This window comes from Chelmon rostratus, chromosome 13 (assembly GCF_017976325.1).
Source record: "Chelmon rostratus isolate fCheRos1 chromosome 13, fCheRos1.pri, whole genome shotgun sequence".
NCBI lineage: Eukaryota > Metazoa > Chordata > Actinopteri > Chaetodontiformes > Chaetodontidae > Chelmon > Chelmon rostratus.
In genome coordinates this window covers 689,407-704,702 of record NC_055670.1, presented here as the reverse complement: position 1 = coordinate 704,702, position 15,296 = coordinate 689,407, and the positions used below count along the sequence as shown (strand labels likewise).

The 15,296-nt window shown below is 40.3% G+C and overlaps 1 protein-coding gene across 3 annotated transcripts in view; it reads left to right on the top strand.

The window, feature by feature from the left end:
• The window catches only part of dnajc10 (DnaJ (Hsp40) homolog, subfamily C, member 10), a 33,946-nt gene that overhangs the window by 189 nt on the left and 18,461 nt on the right, over nt 1-15,296 (top strand). For 2 of the 3 annotated variants that reach the window (XM_041950278.1, XM_041950280.1), the window contains exons 2-14: nt 1,800-2,060; nt 2,203-2,368; nt 2,575-2,625; nt 3,276-3,358; nt 4,717-4,848; nt 5,606-5,699; nt 10,471-10,548; nt 11,010-11,053; nt 13,580-13,645; nt 13,938-14,003; nt 14,106-14,195; nt 14,310-14,420; nt 14,495-14,609. In XM_041950278.1, coding sequence (XP_041806212.1) covers nt 1,851-2,060; nt 2,203-2,368; nt 2,575-2,625; nt 3,276-3,358; nt 4,717-4,848; nt 5,606-5,699; nt 10,471-10,548; nt 11,010-11,053; nt 13,580-13,645; nt 13,938-14,003; nt 14,106-14,195; nt 14,310-14,420; nt 14,495-14,609 — 1,306 coding nt within the window. In that variant the 5' untranslated portion in view covers nt 1,800-1,850. The remainder of the gene's footprint in view (nt 1-1,799; nt 2,061-2,202; nt 2,369-2,574; nt 2,626-3,275; nt 3,359-4,716; nt 4,849-5,605; nt 5,700-10,470; nt 10,549-11,009; nt 11,054-13,579; nt 13,646-13,937; nt 14,004-14,105; nt 14,196-14,309; nt 14,421-14,494; nt 14,610-15,296) is intronic. The other variant, XM_041950279.1, reaches the window with a different exon arrangement.

Genomic DNA, 15,296 nt, shown 5'->3' with positions numbered 1-15,296 from the left:
CTGCAGGCGTTAGCCTAATGTCGCGGTGAGGCTAACCAGCTAATTAGCTAGCAAGTTGTAATAGTTGCTGCAGACTGAGCATACACAGTTAGCTTGTTAGCGTAGTTTCATTTAGCCTAATGTCGCTTTTCTGCTCCATCAGGGAAGACACGCAATCAGAGAAATCAAAATTTGACCCTGTGGACACCAGGCAGTGTAAATAATCACCGGTGAACTGCGGTGTGTTAGTATGTTTTCTGTATTCGATAAACAGTATTTTTAACGTTAGTTGTTATAGCAAAATATGTTGTTAATTTACAGTATTATGGGTATTTTACCGTTGACTATCTGAAGTATATTATATCCATACTTAATGTACCAACTTAAGCAGGGTTTTTCTTAGAATGTTCTGGAATTCCTGTTTTGCTTCAATGGAATTTCTGGGTGCGCAAATTGGTATTAATTACTCTATGTTCGTATGTGAGCAGTCAAATACAAGTCCTCAATGAAAAGGAATGTTAGGCTTCTTTTGTATTTTACTTCAGAAAAGGACATGAGCCTTTCATTTGAACATGAAAATGGCTACTACTGGTTGCCAATTTACAGGTGGCTATGTTCATGTTTACTCAGTGGAGTCATTGGACCACTTTTGTTTAGATGTGGTGTATCTATTTCTTGGGGAAAATGGTTACGACATAAAAAAAAAAAAAAAAAAATCTTGACAGAAAGCTGCAGTTGACTGGCACAGTATATGTCCAGTAATATGTTACAGTTTTTTTCAGGTCCATCCTAATATATTGTTTCCCAATTGGCAGCAGTCATTCTCCAGCTGCTCCCATGCTCTAAAACAATGCTTGTGTAAATCCGGACCTCGTTCCGGTTGCGGATTACGTTGTTAGGTAGCAAGTAAGGGTGGGCACCATGACACAAAATGTAATCACTGTATTACAAAGATAAAATGGGTACTCTACTTAAAGCGAGACACCACCTCTTTTTACTCTTTTAGCACATCTTAGGGAAGAAAAAAATGATGGAAAATGTGTTTATTGTCTGCAAATAGGAAATAAATGAGTATAGGCCTACATGTGCTTTGGAAGGAGTGACCTGCCCTATAATGTAAGTATTAAATGCAATGTGATTCATTCTCAGAGTTAGACAAATGGTAGCATTAGGCATCTCAACAGCATTTATTTGTCAGAAAATGTAGTAAAAGTGTATTACATAAGAACAACAGTGAGAGTACCACAGGGCATGTCTCTCAATATATTTACATGCAGCAGCAACAGACGCACATACCAGCCGAGGGAACTTTCCTATAACAACAAAACCGTCTGTGCTTGTGTTGCAGTATGAAGTGAGGAGATATCGTTCGGTCTGACTGTGTGAGATGACACAAAAATAAACATGAAAAACCACACATCCAAGCTACTACTCTGGTTATTTAATTGGCTTCAAATGAGGCTTAATGCTCTCAGTTTCCCTTGACTGTAGATGACAGTAGATGCTGCTGGCTACATTAAGGAACATGCTAATGGTAAATTGTAGATCGTACATTATCTTGCCAAAAAGTCTGTAATTCATAGTTCACCAGTTCTACAGAACTGGATTATTCTTCAGCTCCATCTTTTCTACTGTGTGGACCCATCATCAAACCGCCAAGCATCACATCATTTCATTTATTATCTTGGCTTTGTTTGTACATCATGTTATTAAACATTACTTGACAATGTTAATGACTGCAAAGTTGGGTGGACTTGATAGCGTTGACCTACTGGTCTGCACAGTAAGGAAGGAATAATGTTTGTGTCTTTTTGTTCCAGCTGCTGGCCCTCTGGTAGTTGCTGGTTGTTGTGGTTGTGGAAGTACTGGTGATGGGGGACAGGATTGCACTTGGGGTTCAGCGGCCGCGTCCCGTCCAGCTTTTGCTGCCACCGGTGCTCCTTGTCATCCTGCTGGTGGCGGCTTGGGCAGAAAGCCAAGACTACTACAATCTGCTCGGAGTCAACAGGGAGGCCACCACAAGAGAGATACGACGGGCCTTCAAGAAGTTGGCGCTCACCATGCACCCCGACAAAAACCCTGTGAGTTACTCTCAGGAACCACAAACCATAAACACAGACACAACCATTGGTTTAACCAGAAATACATATAAACCACAAGTATCTAATCTCCCAATCCATGTCAGTTTACACCAAACCCTAATTAAAAAGTTTTGTGTTTTAGGGTGACCCCTTAGCACATGAGAAGTTCCTGCAGGTAAATCGAGCCTATGAGGTTCTGAAGGACGAAGACCTCAGGAAAAAATATGATAAATATGGAGAAAAGGGACTGGATGAGCAGCAGCAGGGAGGACGCTATGAGAGCTGGAACTACTACCGATATGACTTTGGTAAATCTTGTTTTAACCATGCACACCTGTCATATATAACTATGGTGAGCAACACATTTGTTAGTGTTTTTAGGACAGTTTATGTTGAACCATAGAGGGACAACAGAATGTTTTCTTTGAAAACCATAAACTGATTTATCTGTGAAGAAATTTGCAGTCTTAAAGTAAAACAGTTGTTTGATACTTCAATCTGTCCGTCTCACTAGGTATCTATGATGATGATATGGAGATCATCACATTGGACAGTGGAGACTTTGGTAAGAGTGATGATCCTCCAAACTTTTTTTTTTTTTTAACTAAACTAGTTTACTACGACATCTGTGTACATGGGTGGTGTGGTTGGTAAAGTTGGTGGTAAAGATCCCACCCCCCAATAAAGAATCCTAGCCTGTGATACTTGGTAGTAGCATCTTTGGCTTTTTTCATAGCTCGATTATGCTGTTGTTCCTTGTATACTGGGTATAAAAGTTGACAGCTGTTTATTCAATAGCCACTTCAGTGGTGTAGATTACGCTGTAAAATAAAGTTGGATGACTGAAAAGAGAGACTAATGGTCCGCGTTGAAGCAGTAAAGCCAGATATATGCTTATTTTTAATTCTGATTTGGAGTCTGTCCTGTGTCCTAGGAAGGTTAGGATGCCTTTCTGCCCCTGGTAGCCAAAATTTGATTAGTACAGCTTTAGGCTTAAGGGACAACAGTTTGAGAAATGCTCAGTTTAATATATGTTTAGTCATCACGTCAAATTTTACCAACAAATGTTTTAAGCACACCAAACAAGTGCAAACAAAGTAACAAACTTGATGACAGAAACAAAAGAGAGATCTGATTTGCTGCCCGTTGTACTAGCAAATATCATATGCCAACCGTGTGTGTGTGTGTGTGTGTGTGTGTGTGTGTGTGTTTCAGAGGCAGCAGTGAACTCTGGAGAAATCTGGTTTATCAACTTCTATTTCCCACGATGTTCACACTGTCACCAGCTGGCTCCAACGGTAATATAACACTAAAATACATAACTATCACGCTCATACACGTTAAAAACAAACTAAACACTAAACATTCTGACCTCCTGACCTCGCCCCCTCTATCTCTCTCTCTCTCTCTCTCTCTCTCTCTCTCTCTCTCTCTCTCTCTCTCTCTCTCTCTTACCCAACCGGTAGAATCAGATGGTCACCCACCCAGAGCCTGGTTCTGCTTGAGGTTTCTGCCTTTTTAAAAGAAGTTTTTCTTCACCACTGTTGCCAAGTGCTTGCTTATGAGGAAATTGTTGGGTCTAGATGTGGTGCATCTATTTCTTGTCTCTGTAGACAAAGAGTTTGGTCTGTGCCTGCTCTGTATGGAAAGTGTCCTGAGATAACTTTGTTTGTGATCTGGCACTATATAGATAAAATTAAATTGAATTGAAAATCCTTGTTTGTGAGTATTTGCCGCTCATGGTAGCTTTTTATGATTCTTAATTTTCACTAAAGCACTTTTTTTTTCTTCAAGTCTAACTTTTGAGACCAGTATACGTTTTTAAATATGGTTCCTTATACTTGCTTAAGTATACTTAATTGAATTTTTTCTCACAAAGCGTTTGTGGATGTTTAGTAAGTTTGAAATTGTCTTATTACTGTTGTATGAGTAGTATTAACCAATTCATACAGCATCCATCTATCTTTCTGCTTTCTAAAGGGCGGGGGAAGAAATCAGTTAACTCAAGAATAGTGCTTCTTTTTTTCATCATTTCTGAATTAGCATTAATGCACTGACATTGGCATTGTGACTGAGATAATGTTATCTTAACAAATGATCTGTTTTACTTCATATGCTTGACACAAAATAACTTGTGCTCATACTTCCAAGCGTATATTTTCTCTGCTCTGTGGAAGCAAACTAGTGACAAAGCGGTGGTATTTGATGCTCTGGAAATGATAATAGGTTGGCAGGAACAACTAAATGTAGCACTTTACTTCAGAAAGTTTAAACATTTGTATTAGTTCTATTGTACATTCATTCTTTTGTATATTTTATTCATCACATCTATATGCAGTACAGCAATGATGCTGCTGAAATAAGACTCAAAGACTGATTGACGTCATGTGCATTGCTTTTGGAAATATGGCTGATGATGAGATACAGACAGAAAAATATGTTATTCATCTTTTTCTATCTATATAAATTTCTATCTATTGTTTAAAAAAAGCAAAGCAAAAATTGCAATAAATCATAATGTCAAATCAAAATACAAATAAGAATCGCAATACATGTCGAATTGCCACCTAAGTGTTGTTATAGTATCTAATTAAGAGATAGGCATATCACTCCAGCCATTGTCTCTCTAAGTTTCTCTTACTCGTCTGTCTTTTAGTGGAGGGAGTTTGCTAAGGAGATGGATGGAGTAATCAGGATTGGAGCAGTAAATTGTGGAGACAACAACCATCTTTGCAGGAGGAAAGGCATCAACAGCTACCCAAGCCTGTTTATATACAGAGAAGGAGAGGTCTGTTTTCTGTTTATTGATTGTTTCCTTATTGATCACCGAACTAATGTGAGTGAAGTATGGGGAAAAAGTCAGGTGGAGGACTTTACAAATGCAGCTGGCACATATTCAGAATTTTAACCCTCATCAGTTTATTTTCTGCCACCTGTTTCCAAATCCATTTGAAACGATCCATATCTTTTTTCAGTGTTTACACTAAAACAACCTGGATGTTTACATTTATAAAATTCAGCTAGCAGCATAACCTGCAAGCCCCTTCAATGACAGCTCAACAGTATGCTTTTGGTTTGGGTTAAATTCATTTTTGTTCAAGAATATGTTTCAATACTTTTATTTTACTGAGTTTAACTGATTTCATGATCTCATTTATACAAGTCAATGACAATACTGTTACTCTTGTAACAAAATGAGCAGATTTGAATTTTATTGAAATAACAAAATGGAGAACATGCCCTTCATGTCTCATACATGTTACTCATCCATTACTGTTGTGCAAATTAAATTTTAAATGTGTGTTTAGACACAATAGACACAAGGTTAATCTGCCACAGTGAAAATGAACCTAAGAGCAAGATAGACTTCATCATGTTTGAAATCTGACTGAAGTGTTTTTGTAATGAACATTGCCTGCTTTTCTTCACTTGTGATTTACATGTTGTCTGCTCTCTGAGTAAATCTTGCCAACCTGAATTCTGTCTACTTAGTGTCAGACCAGTCTTGTTTAATTATCATTAACATTTTGTTTGTCTTTCTGTAGAAACCAGAAAAGTTTAATGGAGAGCGTTTTAAAGACAACCTGGTCCACTTCTCGATGCAGTTCATCAAAACAACAGTCACTCAGCTCTGGCAAGGTAAACTACTTTGAATCATTCATTTGAATTTATGATTTTGCTTTGTTTTTAGAGAAAATAAAATCTCTATTTGACTTGGGTGGTGTTGTAGGTGCTGTGTCTCTTGATATCAGGACAGCTTTTGACACCATCAATCACAAAATTCTATTCACTAAGCTATCCAAATGTAACTCTTATGGGGCAGTTAAATGATTGGAATCATACCTTACTAACCAGTATCAAATCAGTTTTCATAAATAATCGTCAATCCCAGTCATTGTCCTGAAGTTTTATACACAGATGACACTGCTTTATTTGTACATGAAAGAACCAAAGCTTATGTTGCAGATAAGCTCACCAGGTCACAACATGGCTGAAAGAGTGTCAAAATATCTGTCTAAAGCAATCATTATTTTCTAGGAGGGTTGAATCTTGGGTAGCTGAACTTGGTTGTAGAAACTTGAAAATGTTTCGCCTCTAATCCAAGGGGCGACTTCAGTTCTAACTGAACTGAAGTCTTTTTTTTTTATTTCTTAAATTCTTTTTATTGTTGCCTGTTTGCACGATTGCACTGTTCTTATTTGCACCTTTCATTACTGTTTGACCCCCCCCCCTTGTGTGTTCTAAAGAGCTTCTGTAACAGTTTATTTCTCCACTGTGACATTAATAAAGTCTTATCTATCTAATCTAACTGGCTGGTGGTGAGTCGCAGGTATCTAGTGTCTGTGGGGTCTTTATCACTGTCGTTGATACCACTTGGGTTTGGCTGGCTGTGTGAACGACACTCGTTAAGGTTATCACATGAAGCTAACTGTGAAAAGTTGTTAAATTCAAGGACAACTTTGTAGAAGTGGGATAAGTGGTGTCCTAGACCCAGACTCCTCCTCTGTTGAGGGATGGTTTCTACATTTTTCCGTAAATAGACTCCTTCATTCCTTGTTCAAACTGTCTGTCCTCCCTGTCCAAAATTCTGTACATTATTGTCATCAAAAGACTGTTCCTCATCTCTCAGGTGTAGGTAAATAGCTGAGTCTTGATCTGAGGAGTTGGCCTTCCTGTGATGAGCCATGCGTTTGTTCAGTGCTTGTTAAGTTTACCCAATACACATTTCATTTCTCACTGCACAGGACTGCATTCCCATTTACAGAGCTTTTAGCACCGTCCCAGGTGGCAGCCTGTAGCAGCAGCTCCCATCGTGTTTTTTAAGTTTTCGTTTATATGTCCGTTCATTCTTTTTTTTCTGCTTTTCTGATCAATCACAACCTGTTTGTTAGAGTTGTGACAATGGCTGGACTTAAGTTTGCTACCCTTCTCCGCGTTTTTCTTCTACTTTTCCTACTTTTTGTGACTGGGATCGATGCCGACGGCAGCGGTGGGAGCATTGTGTACATGCGCGAACAGCTGATTGCGCTGTGTAGACCCGTGCTGCTGCCCGGAGACAGACCTGTGGTCCCACAGGAGTTACGGAGGAGAAGCCGGGGCTGCAGGTGTAGCTTATTTTGCTTCAGTGAAACATGGCTGCACTCGCACATCCCGGACAGCAGCGTTGATGTCCCAGGATACAGTTTGGTACGGGGAGACAGAGACTTTTCCAAAAGTCTGAAGAAAAAGGGTGGCGGACTTGCACTTTATGTCAGTGAGAGGTGGTGCAACCCCGGACAGGAACGTCTCTGCACCCCCGACATTGAACTGCTGGCTGGGGGAATGCGCCCGTATTATTTACCGAGGGCGTTCACGTCCACCATTGTTATCGCTGTTTACATCCCCCCGTCAGCTGATGCAGCGGTAGCCTGTGACGTCATCAGCTCCAGCGCCGCTAACCTACTGACTGAACACCCGGACTCATTCATGGTTATTACAGGTCAGACCACAACCTGGTCAGGATGACTCCAAGGTATGTCCCTCTGGTGAAAAGACACCCTAAGCACACCAGGACAGTAAGGAAGTGGACACATGATGCCACTGAAGCACTGCAGGACTGCTTTGAGTCGACAGACTGGGATGTACTCTGTAAGGCCACATGGGGAGGACATTGACAACATGACCGACTGCATCACAGAGTACATCAGATTCTGTGAGGACACCACCATGCCATCCCGGACTGTATGCTGCTTCTCCAACAACAAGCCCTGGATCACCAGCGACCTGAAGGCACTGCTGAACGAGAAGAAGAGGGCTTTCAGGTCTGGAGACAGAGAGGAGCAGGGGAGAGTGCAGCACGGACTCCGAGACATGCTGAGGACGACTACAGGAGGAAGCTGGAAGCCAAACTCCAACAGAACAGTGTGAGAGATGTGTGGACAGGAATGAAGCACATCACAGGGATGAAGGGGAAGGACAGACAGACATCAGGGATCCTGGACAGAGCAAACCAGTTTAACGAGTTTTTTAACAGGTTTAGCTCACCTCCTGCCACCTCTCAGACGCCCCTGCCTCCCACACACCCACACTGTCCCAAATGGCTAGCACCACCCCCCAGCATTCTCCTGCACAACACCTCTCCATCTGCCCCCCCTCCTTCTCCTCCTCCTCCCCTTCCCCCACTGAGGACACCAGCATTAACCACCCAACGGTGACTTCAGGCCAGGTAAAGAGGCAGCTGGAAAGACTCAATCAGCGAAAGGCAGCAGGCCCCGATGGCATCACGCCTAGGATCCTGAAGACCTGTGCTAGCCAGCTGTCTCCTGTACTGGAACATCTGTTCAACCTGAGCTTGAGTCAGGAGAAAGTCCCGAAGCTGTGGAAGACGTCCTGCCTGGTTCCAGTCCCCAAGAAGCCGAGGCCATCTGACCCAGCTGACTACAGACCAGTCGCCCTCACATCCCATGTGATGAAAGTCCTGGAGAAACTGGTCCTGGCCCAGCTGAGTCCACAGGTGAAGACATTCCTGGACCCCCTGCAGTTTGCCTATCAGCCCCATTTAGGAGTCGATGACACTGTCATTTACCTGCTGCAACGAGCTCATATGCATCTTGATGGTGGAGGAGGCACTGTAAGAATCACATTCTTTGATTTCTCCAGTGCTTTCATCACCATTCAACCTCTGCTATTGGGTGAGAAGCTGCGGGGGATGGGTGTCAACGACGCAGTGATCTCCTGGATTACTGACTACTTGACAGGCCGGCCACAGTTTGTCCGTCTGGGCAGCGGGCTGTCTGATGTGGTGGTCAGTGATACAGGAGCTCCACAGGGGACTGTGCTTTCTCCCTTCCTCTTCACCTTATACACCACTGACTTTAAGTACAACTCTGAGTCATGTCACCTGCAGAAGTTCTCTGATGACTCAGCTGTTGTCGGGTGTATAAGAGAGGGAGAGGAGGGGGAGTACAGGACACTGATAGACAACTTTGTTGAGTGGTCCGAACAAAACCACCTGAGGCTGAACATCAGCAAGACCAGAGAGATGGTGATCGACTTCAGGAGGAAGAAGACGCCTTCACAGCCACTACGGATCAAAGGGGAGGTGGTGGAGGAGGTGGAGGACTACAAATACCTTGGAGTGGTGATCGACAACAGACTGGGCTGGAAATCCAACACGGAGACTGTGTACAAGAAGGGGATGAGCAGACTCTACTTCCTGAGGAAACTGAGATCCTTCAACGTGTGCAGCAAAATGTTAGAGATCTTCTACCAGTCTGTGGTTGCCAGCGTCATCTTCTTTGCTGTTGTTTGTTGGGGCAGGAGCATCAGAGCCAGCGACACCAACAGACTTTGTACCACTACTGTTTGCTACTTTTGATATTTTAATTATTGTGTATATAATTTTTACTGCTTGCTATTTTGATATTTTATTCTGTATAGTTTGCTCTTTTTAGCCCTATTTCACAAATTTTCACTTTTTTCACTGTGTTATGCTTACAGTCAGGGTACACTTTATTTTCTACACACTGCCATTTGCTGTAGATATTCTTTTTTGTGCAATACTTTTTCATTACTACTGTTTACTATTTTGCTATTTTTTTATCATGTATATAATCTTTTTACTGCTCGCTATTTTGATATTTTATTATGTATATTTTGCTCTTTATAGTCTTATGTCAGAATTTTTCACTTATTTCACTGTGTGTAATGCTGCTGCTGCACTGCAATTTCCAGGCTTGGGATAAATAAAGTATACCTATCTATCCATCTATCCATCTATCCATCCATCCATCCATCAAATTGCTTTTTTGTGTTTGGATGTGTGGTTATTCGGCTATTATTTTCTTTTTTTAAACCAATAGACCTGCTAATGACCCTTATGTGCTTGTAGCAGGTAAAAATTACAGGTTTCAAATATCTTGAAAAGTTTATTGACTCTCACCTCAAATGAAACTGTTTCAATATTTTCACATCCAACTCAGGAATTGAGTGCATCTGCCGTGTCTGTACTGTTTTTTTTTATCTTTTTGTCCAGAATTGAATATAAAGTTTCACAATTAAATGTATAGATTTTTTTTACAGCTCTAATATATATTTAAATTTAGAATATTCGTTGACAGCCCTAATACATACAAGTGTCAGCACTAAACCCTCTTTTTGCTGCTACTACAGTATCTATATGTCCTGCTCATTGGCAATGTTGTTCTAAATGTATATATGTCACAACTGTCCTTACTCTTTCTAACAATTGTGTGTCCTTTTCCAGTCTTTAATCTGCATGCCCTGTTTTGTTTTTGCTTTGATGTATTTTAGGAAGTCTTTTAACTCATACATTTCATTTGTTGAGACAAAACAATTCAGACTTAATTATCAGGCTAGTTGATGTTGTTTTGTGTTGACTAACCTGTGGATGTGGTTATGTTTTTGCTAGGTAACGTGTTCAATGAGATAGAGAGTGCATTTTCATCAGGTCTCGGCTGGCTGATCACCTTCTGCTCTGACATTGGAGGTAAATCACATGTATATATGACTTTTTTCCATGCCTGAAAGTGTTTTGCATTCAGATTATCACTTGAAACATGTTTCTCTGAATGTAACACGTGCATATACACAGGTGTGTGATGTGGCACAAATCTATAAAAAAAATATGTGTGACATCATCACACCTTTGTCTGTGTGTTTGATGTGCAGCCTACACACAAGTCTATGAGGAGAGGCAGACATGTGAAATGAAACACACACACACACACTATAGACAGGTCTATAGACACTCATGTTTGACACAGAACAGAAAAAGATAAAACAGTAACAAGGAAGAAAATGTATAACTAAATTCCTAAACAGATAGATTTATTTTTTTTCTTGAAAATAAAAAAAGAAATAGATAACTTGAGACATTTTGAATCTCTCTCTCTCTCTCTCTCTCTCTCTCTCTCTCTCTCTCTCTCTCTCTCTCTCTCTCTCTCTCAGACTGCCTGGAGCCAAGAACAAGACAGAAACTGGCTGGAATGTTGGTGAGAAAACAGCACTAATGTTATCAGAGGGTTTTCGACAGCCGTTTATTGCAGAGGCAGGGTACCTTCAGTGAATTTCTGATCTTCTCTGCTAATATGAGAAGAAATTTAAACACTTGGAATTCTAAAAAGCTTAACTTTCTGAATGGAAGTGGATAGGCCTTCACTATCTACAGTGGTTCCCAAGTTTTGGCTTGGAACCCTTAAAAACCCCTTATTATTATTTTTTCTATAAATTACTCGGTTTTAACATTTTCACCAAACCCCTCAGATTTATTATGTGGCCCCTTTTAGAGGTCTGAACACCCAGGTTTGGTACCACTGTTCTGACCTTGTGACCTTGTAGTGAAGATGAGACACTGTGAGGAGCTGTCAGACTCAGGTCAATTCACTCAGTCCAATCAGTTCCAGTGTTCCAATGTCCCAATAGGCCATGCCAGCAAGCCAGCATGCACAATACCAGGCAAGGGCGAATCTAGATCCAGGCTTATTGGTGTCTCACTGGTATCTTAACTACTACATTTCACCTTTAACAGTCATCCTTATTAATAATGGTGTATAGCTTACATTGAATGTTGTGAAGAGTTTGAGTGAAGGGTTTTCACTTACTGTCTTTTTCAACTTCCTGCATGCTGTTCAATGTTTTCCAACACAGTTCTGAAATTAGATGAGAATTATCACTAATAACATTAATGCAAGCTTTCTTTTAAATTAAAAAGGGGATTAAATGGCTCCTAGGTAGAGACCTACATATAAAGACAATATTCACCAATTGTGCCACTTATACTTTGGATTTTCTGCCAAATGTATGCTGTTCTGTGCCTAATCCTACCCCTTGTATAACTATGAGAATTAATCACATTACATTTATAAATTAACCTGCATTATGGGTTTGATGAAGCTTGTCAGCAACGTTCTTGTCAAAAGCAATCATATTGAAAGCCCCATGCATTTTTACAGCAGTGGACTTTGTCATCTCTAACTACAGACAAATCTCCAACCTGCCTTTTTTGAGTAACATTTTAGAATTAAAATGTTTTTAAACAGCTGAATGATTTCCTCTGGGACAACACTGTATTTGAAAAATTGTCAGTCTGGTTTCAAGCCACACTACTTTAAACAACTTCAGTCAAAGTTATTAAGGACTTTAAAAAGCACATGTGCTTATTTCTGTTTTCTATGTAGACGTATTCTGGCAACTACTTTTACACTAGTTGTAAAAGTTAAGTACCACAGAAAAGGAGATGGATTCTGCATTCTGTTTCTGAGATTTAGGAGCTGATAGTGAAGTAGTAAATGTCTCCATGGTGAGATTAATAAAGTCTTAAAGATAGCCAATTCCCCAGTGTAACATTAAGATTCAAGATTTCTTTATTGTCATTGCATTGCAACCCCCATGTTAGAAACAAGATAATAAGAAAGATAAGAAAGATTCTAAAATAAAATGAAGATAAAATAAACCAACATGCAGTAAAAATATTCTTAAATGCAATTAAAAATATACCAGAAATGAGAATATAATAAGACAATAAAAATATACTAAACATTTAACAATAATCAGTAAAATATACCAGTGAAATGTACCGACAGAATAAAATATACCAGTGAAATGTACCGACAGCAGCTCCAATATACTAAAATGTATATAAACAGTAAACAATAAAATATACCAATGAAAATGAAATGTGCCAATATACTAAAATGTATATACTGAATGCAATGGCTGACCATTTAGTTTAGTGTGTGTGTACTTAAATATTAAGTGCACAGAAGGTGCAGGTGGAAGTGGAGGTGAAGGTGTAAAGTGCAGTGCGCAGTGGCTCAGAGTTCTCACAGCTTCTCACTCCAGTGAGGGGCTGCTGGGGGTGATAGCTCTGACAGCTCTGGGGAAGAAGCTGTCCCTCAGTCTGTTGGTTAATGTGGGAACAACACACAACACAGTCTCTAGCAGTAAACATCGCCATGACAATGATGTCAACCACATTCATCTCTTACAGCTTAATTAAGATGAACCTGAGATCCTTGTAATTGAGCCAAAGCTGAGAGAGAAACTGCATTGCCAACCGTCTCTCTGCCAGGCTGACACAGAAAACTTAATGCATGCTTTTATCTCCAGAAGGCTGGACAACTGTAACACTCTTCCGTCTGGTGTCTTCAAGAAAGGTATTAGTCAGCTACAGCTTGTGCAGAACTCAGCAGCACGTGTTCTGATGGAAACCAGACAGAGAACCCACATAACATCAATTGTGCTTTTTATTATTATTATTATTGTAACTATTACAAACTTGAAAATCTGCAATGTGTCCCTTTAATGTTATCAATTACATTGCTTTTCCTGCTATGACAAGACAAAATGTCTTCTGTGAAACAGGTCTGTTGATCATTCAGGGTTAGGCATGTTAGGTTGCATGGATCTACAATCAAAGCAGCACATGACATTGTTGAGGGAAAAACAGAAAACTTGTTTTTATGGGCTAGGGTTATGATTAATGGTGGTGTTCTGTTTTTATATAACGTGTTGTGTAGAATGGTCTCGTTAAGGTGGGATGGATGGACTGCACCACCCAGGAACAGCTCTGTGACAGTTTTCAGGTAAGACTTGACACAACTGCAGTACCGATGATATTAATCATAATACACATAATGTCCAATCAGCCATGAGTATTCTTACTGGCCAAAATGCATGGGTACTTCAGTGTATAATTATTAAAAAATTCTGCTGTAAAATAAGCTAAATTGTTGTACAAGAATATGGTTGACCTTTGCCGATAACAGTTCGATATCTGCCTGTGTTGTAATAAAAGGGATATTGTCTGTGATTTTTGCATCTATTTAATAAGCCCCGGTACTACTGTTAGTCTCTAATCTGTTTTCTGTATTTTAGGTAACCAGTGGAGCGACTGCTTTGTTCCCACCTGGAAGTTCTCTGGATCAACATGGGAGTGTGCTAGTAAGACACATTACTGGCTCTATTTAGACTTTTAGACAGTGTGCTACTGTCTGTTAATGCTGTGTTTTACTGCAACACTTACTCAATTTGTGTATGTTCTAGTGGCTGAATACTCTGGACAGTAAAGAGATTTACAATCTGGTCATCAACCATCTGCCTGATCTGCAACTGCTGACCAGTGACAGCTTCCAGGTACACACACTATTGTACTCACACCCAAAATACCTTACAGCTTTCATGTAAAACACTCTACACTGTAATGTAAAATGTACATCCAGTTAATGATATATAACTTCTCGTCTCCAGAAGAAGCTAGCCCACCATCGCTGGTTGGTGAGTTTTACATTCGGACAGAGAAGCCCCGCCTCCAACGAGTACAAGAAGCTACAAGCTTTCCTCCGAAATGACCACATACAGGTACCTGTTTCTCTCCCTCACTCTCACTCTCTATGTGCCTTCCTGTATGTCCAACTAACTGTCTGTCTCTCCAGATTGGCAGAGTGGACTGTATAGCAGACTCAGAGTTGTGTCAGTCTCTCTACATCCATAATCCCTGTGTTGCCGTCTTCAAAGGACTGGGAATCCATGACTTTGAGATCCACCATGGTGAGTACTACACACTGTTCATCAGAGTCCTTATACCTTTCTGTGCTCCTCTGTTTTTTGTGGCTATATGGATGGCAGTGTCTGCCTCTCTCTTTGTCCACCTTTTTTGACCAGACTGAAATTTATTCGAAAACTGCTGGATGGATTGTCATGAAATCGCATCATCATGAGGTTCACATTTGTGGTTTAGAGTGAAATATCTTGTCAGCTCTGGGGTGGAATTTGACAATCATCCTTAACCTCAGGATGAATTGTAGTAACTTTGGTGTTCCTTCATTTTTAATCTAATACTTTCTTCAGATTGAACAAATTGCCCACTATTTTGGTTTATGACCAAGAACAAAACAAATGACTTTTCCCTCAGCCTCAGCTGTACTTTGTGTTTAGTCCTAATTAGCAAGTATTAGTATGCTAACATGCTCAAAAAGATGGTGAACATAGGAAAGATCATACCATCTAAACAGAAGAATTCTAGCAATGCAACGAGAGCATGTTGCCATGCCAGCATTATCATTTGTATGTGAAGATGATGTCATGGCAGTTTCATGTAGCATTGCTATGAACACCAGCTAAGAATCCTGCCTACATTGAGGAGGTACTATACGCAGTGGAGAAAACAAAATCAAGAAATGTACCTGGTACCAAACGTAACTCCTGTCAAGCCGTGTTGTACCATGCAGTGCAAAT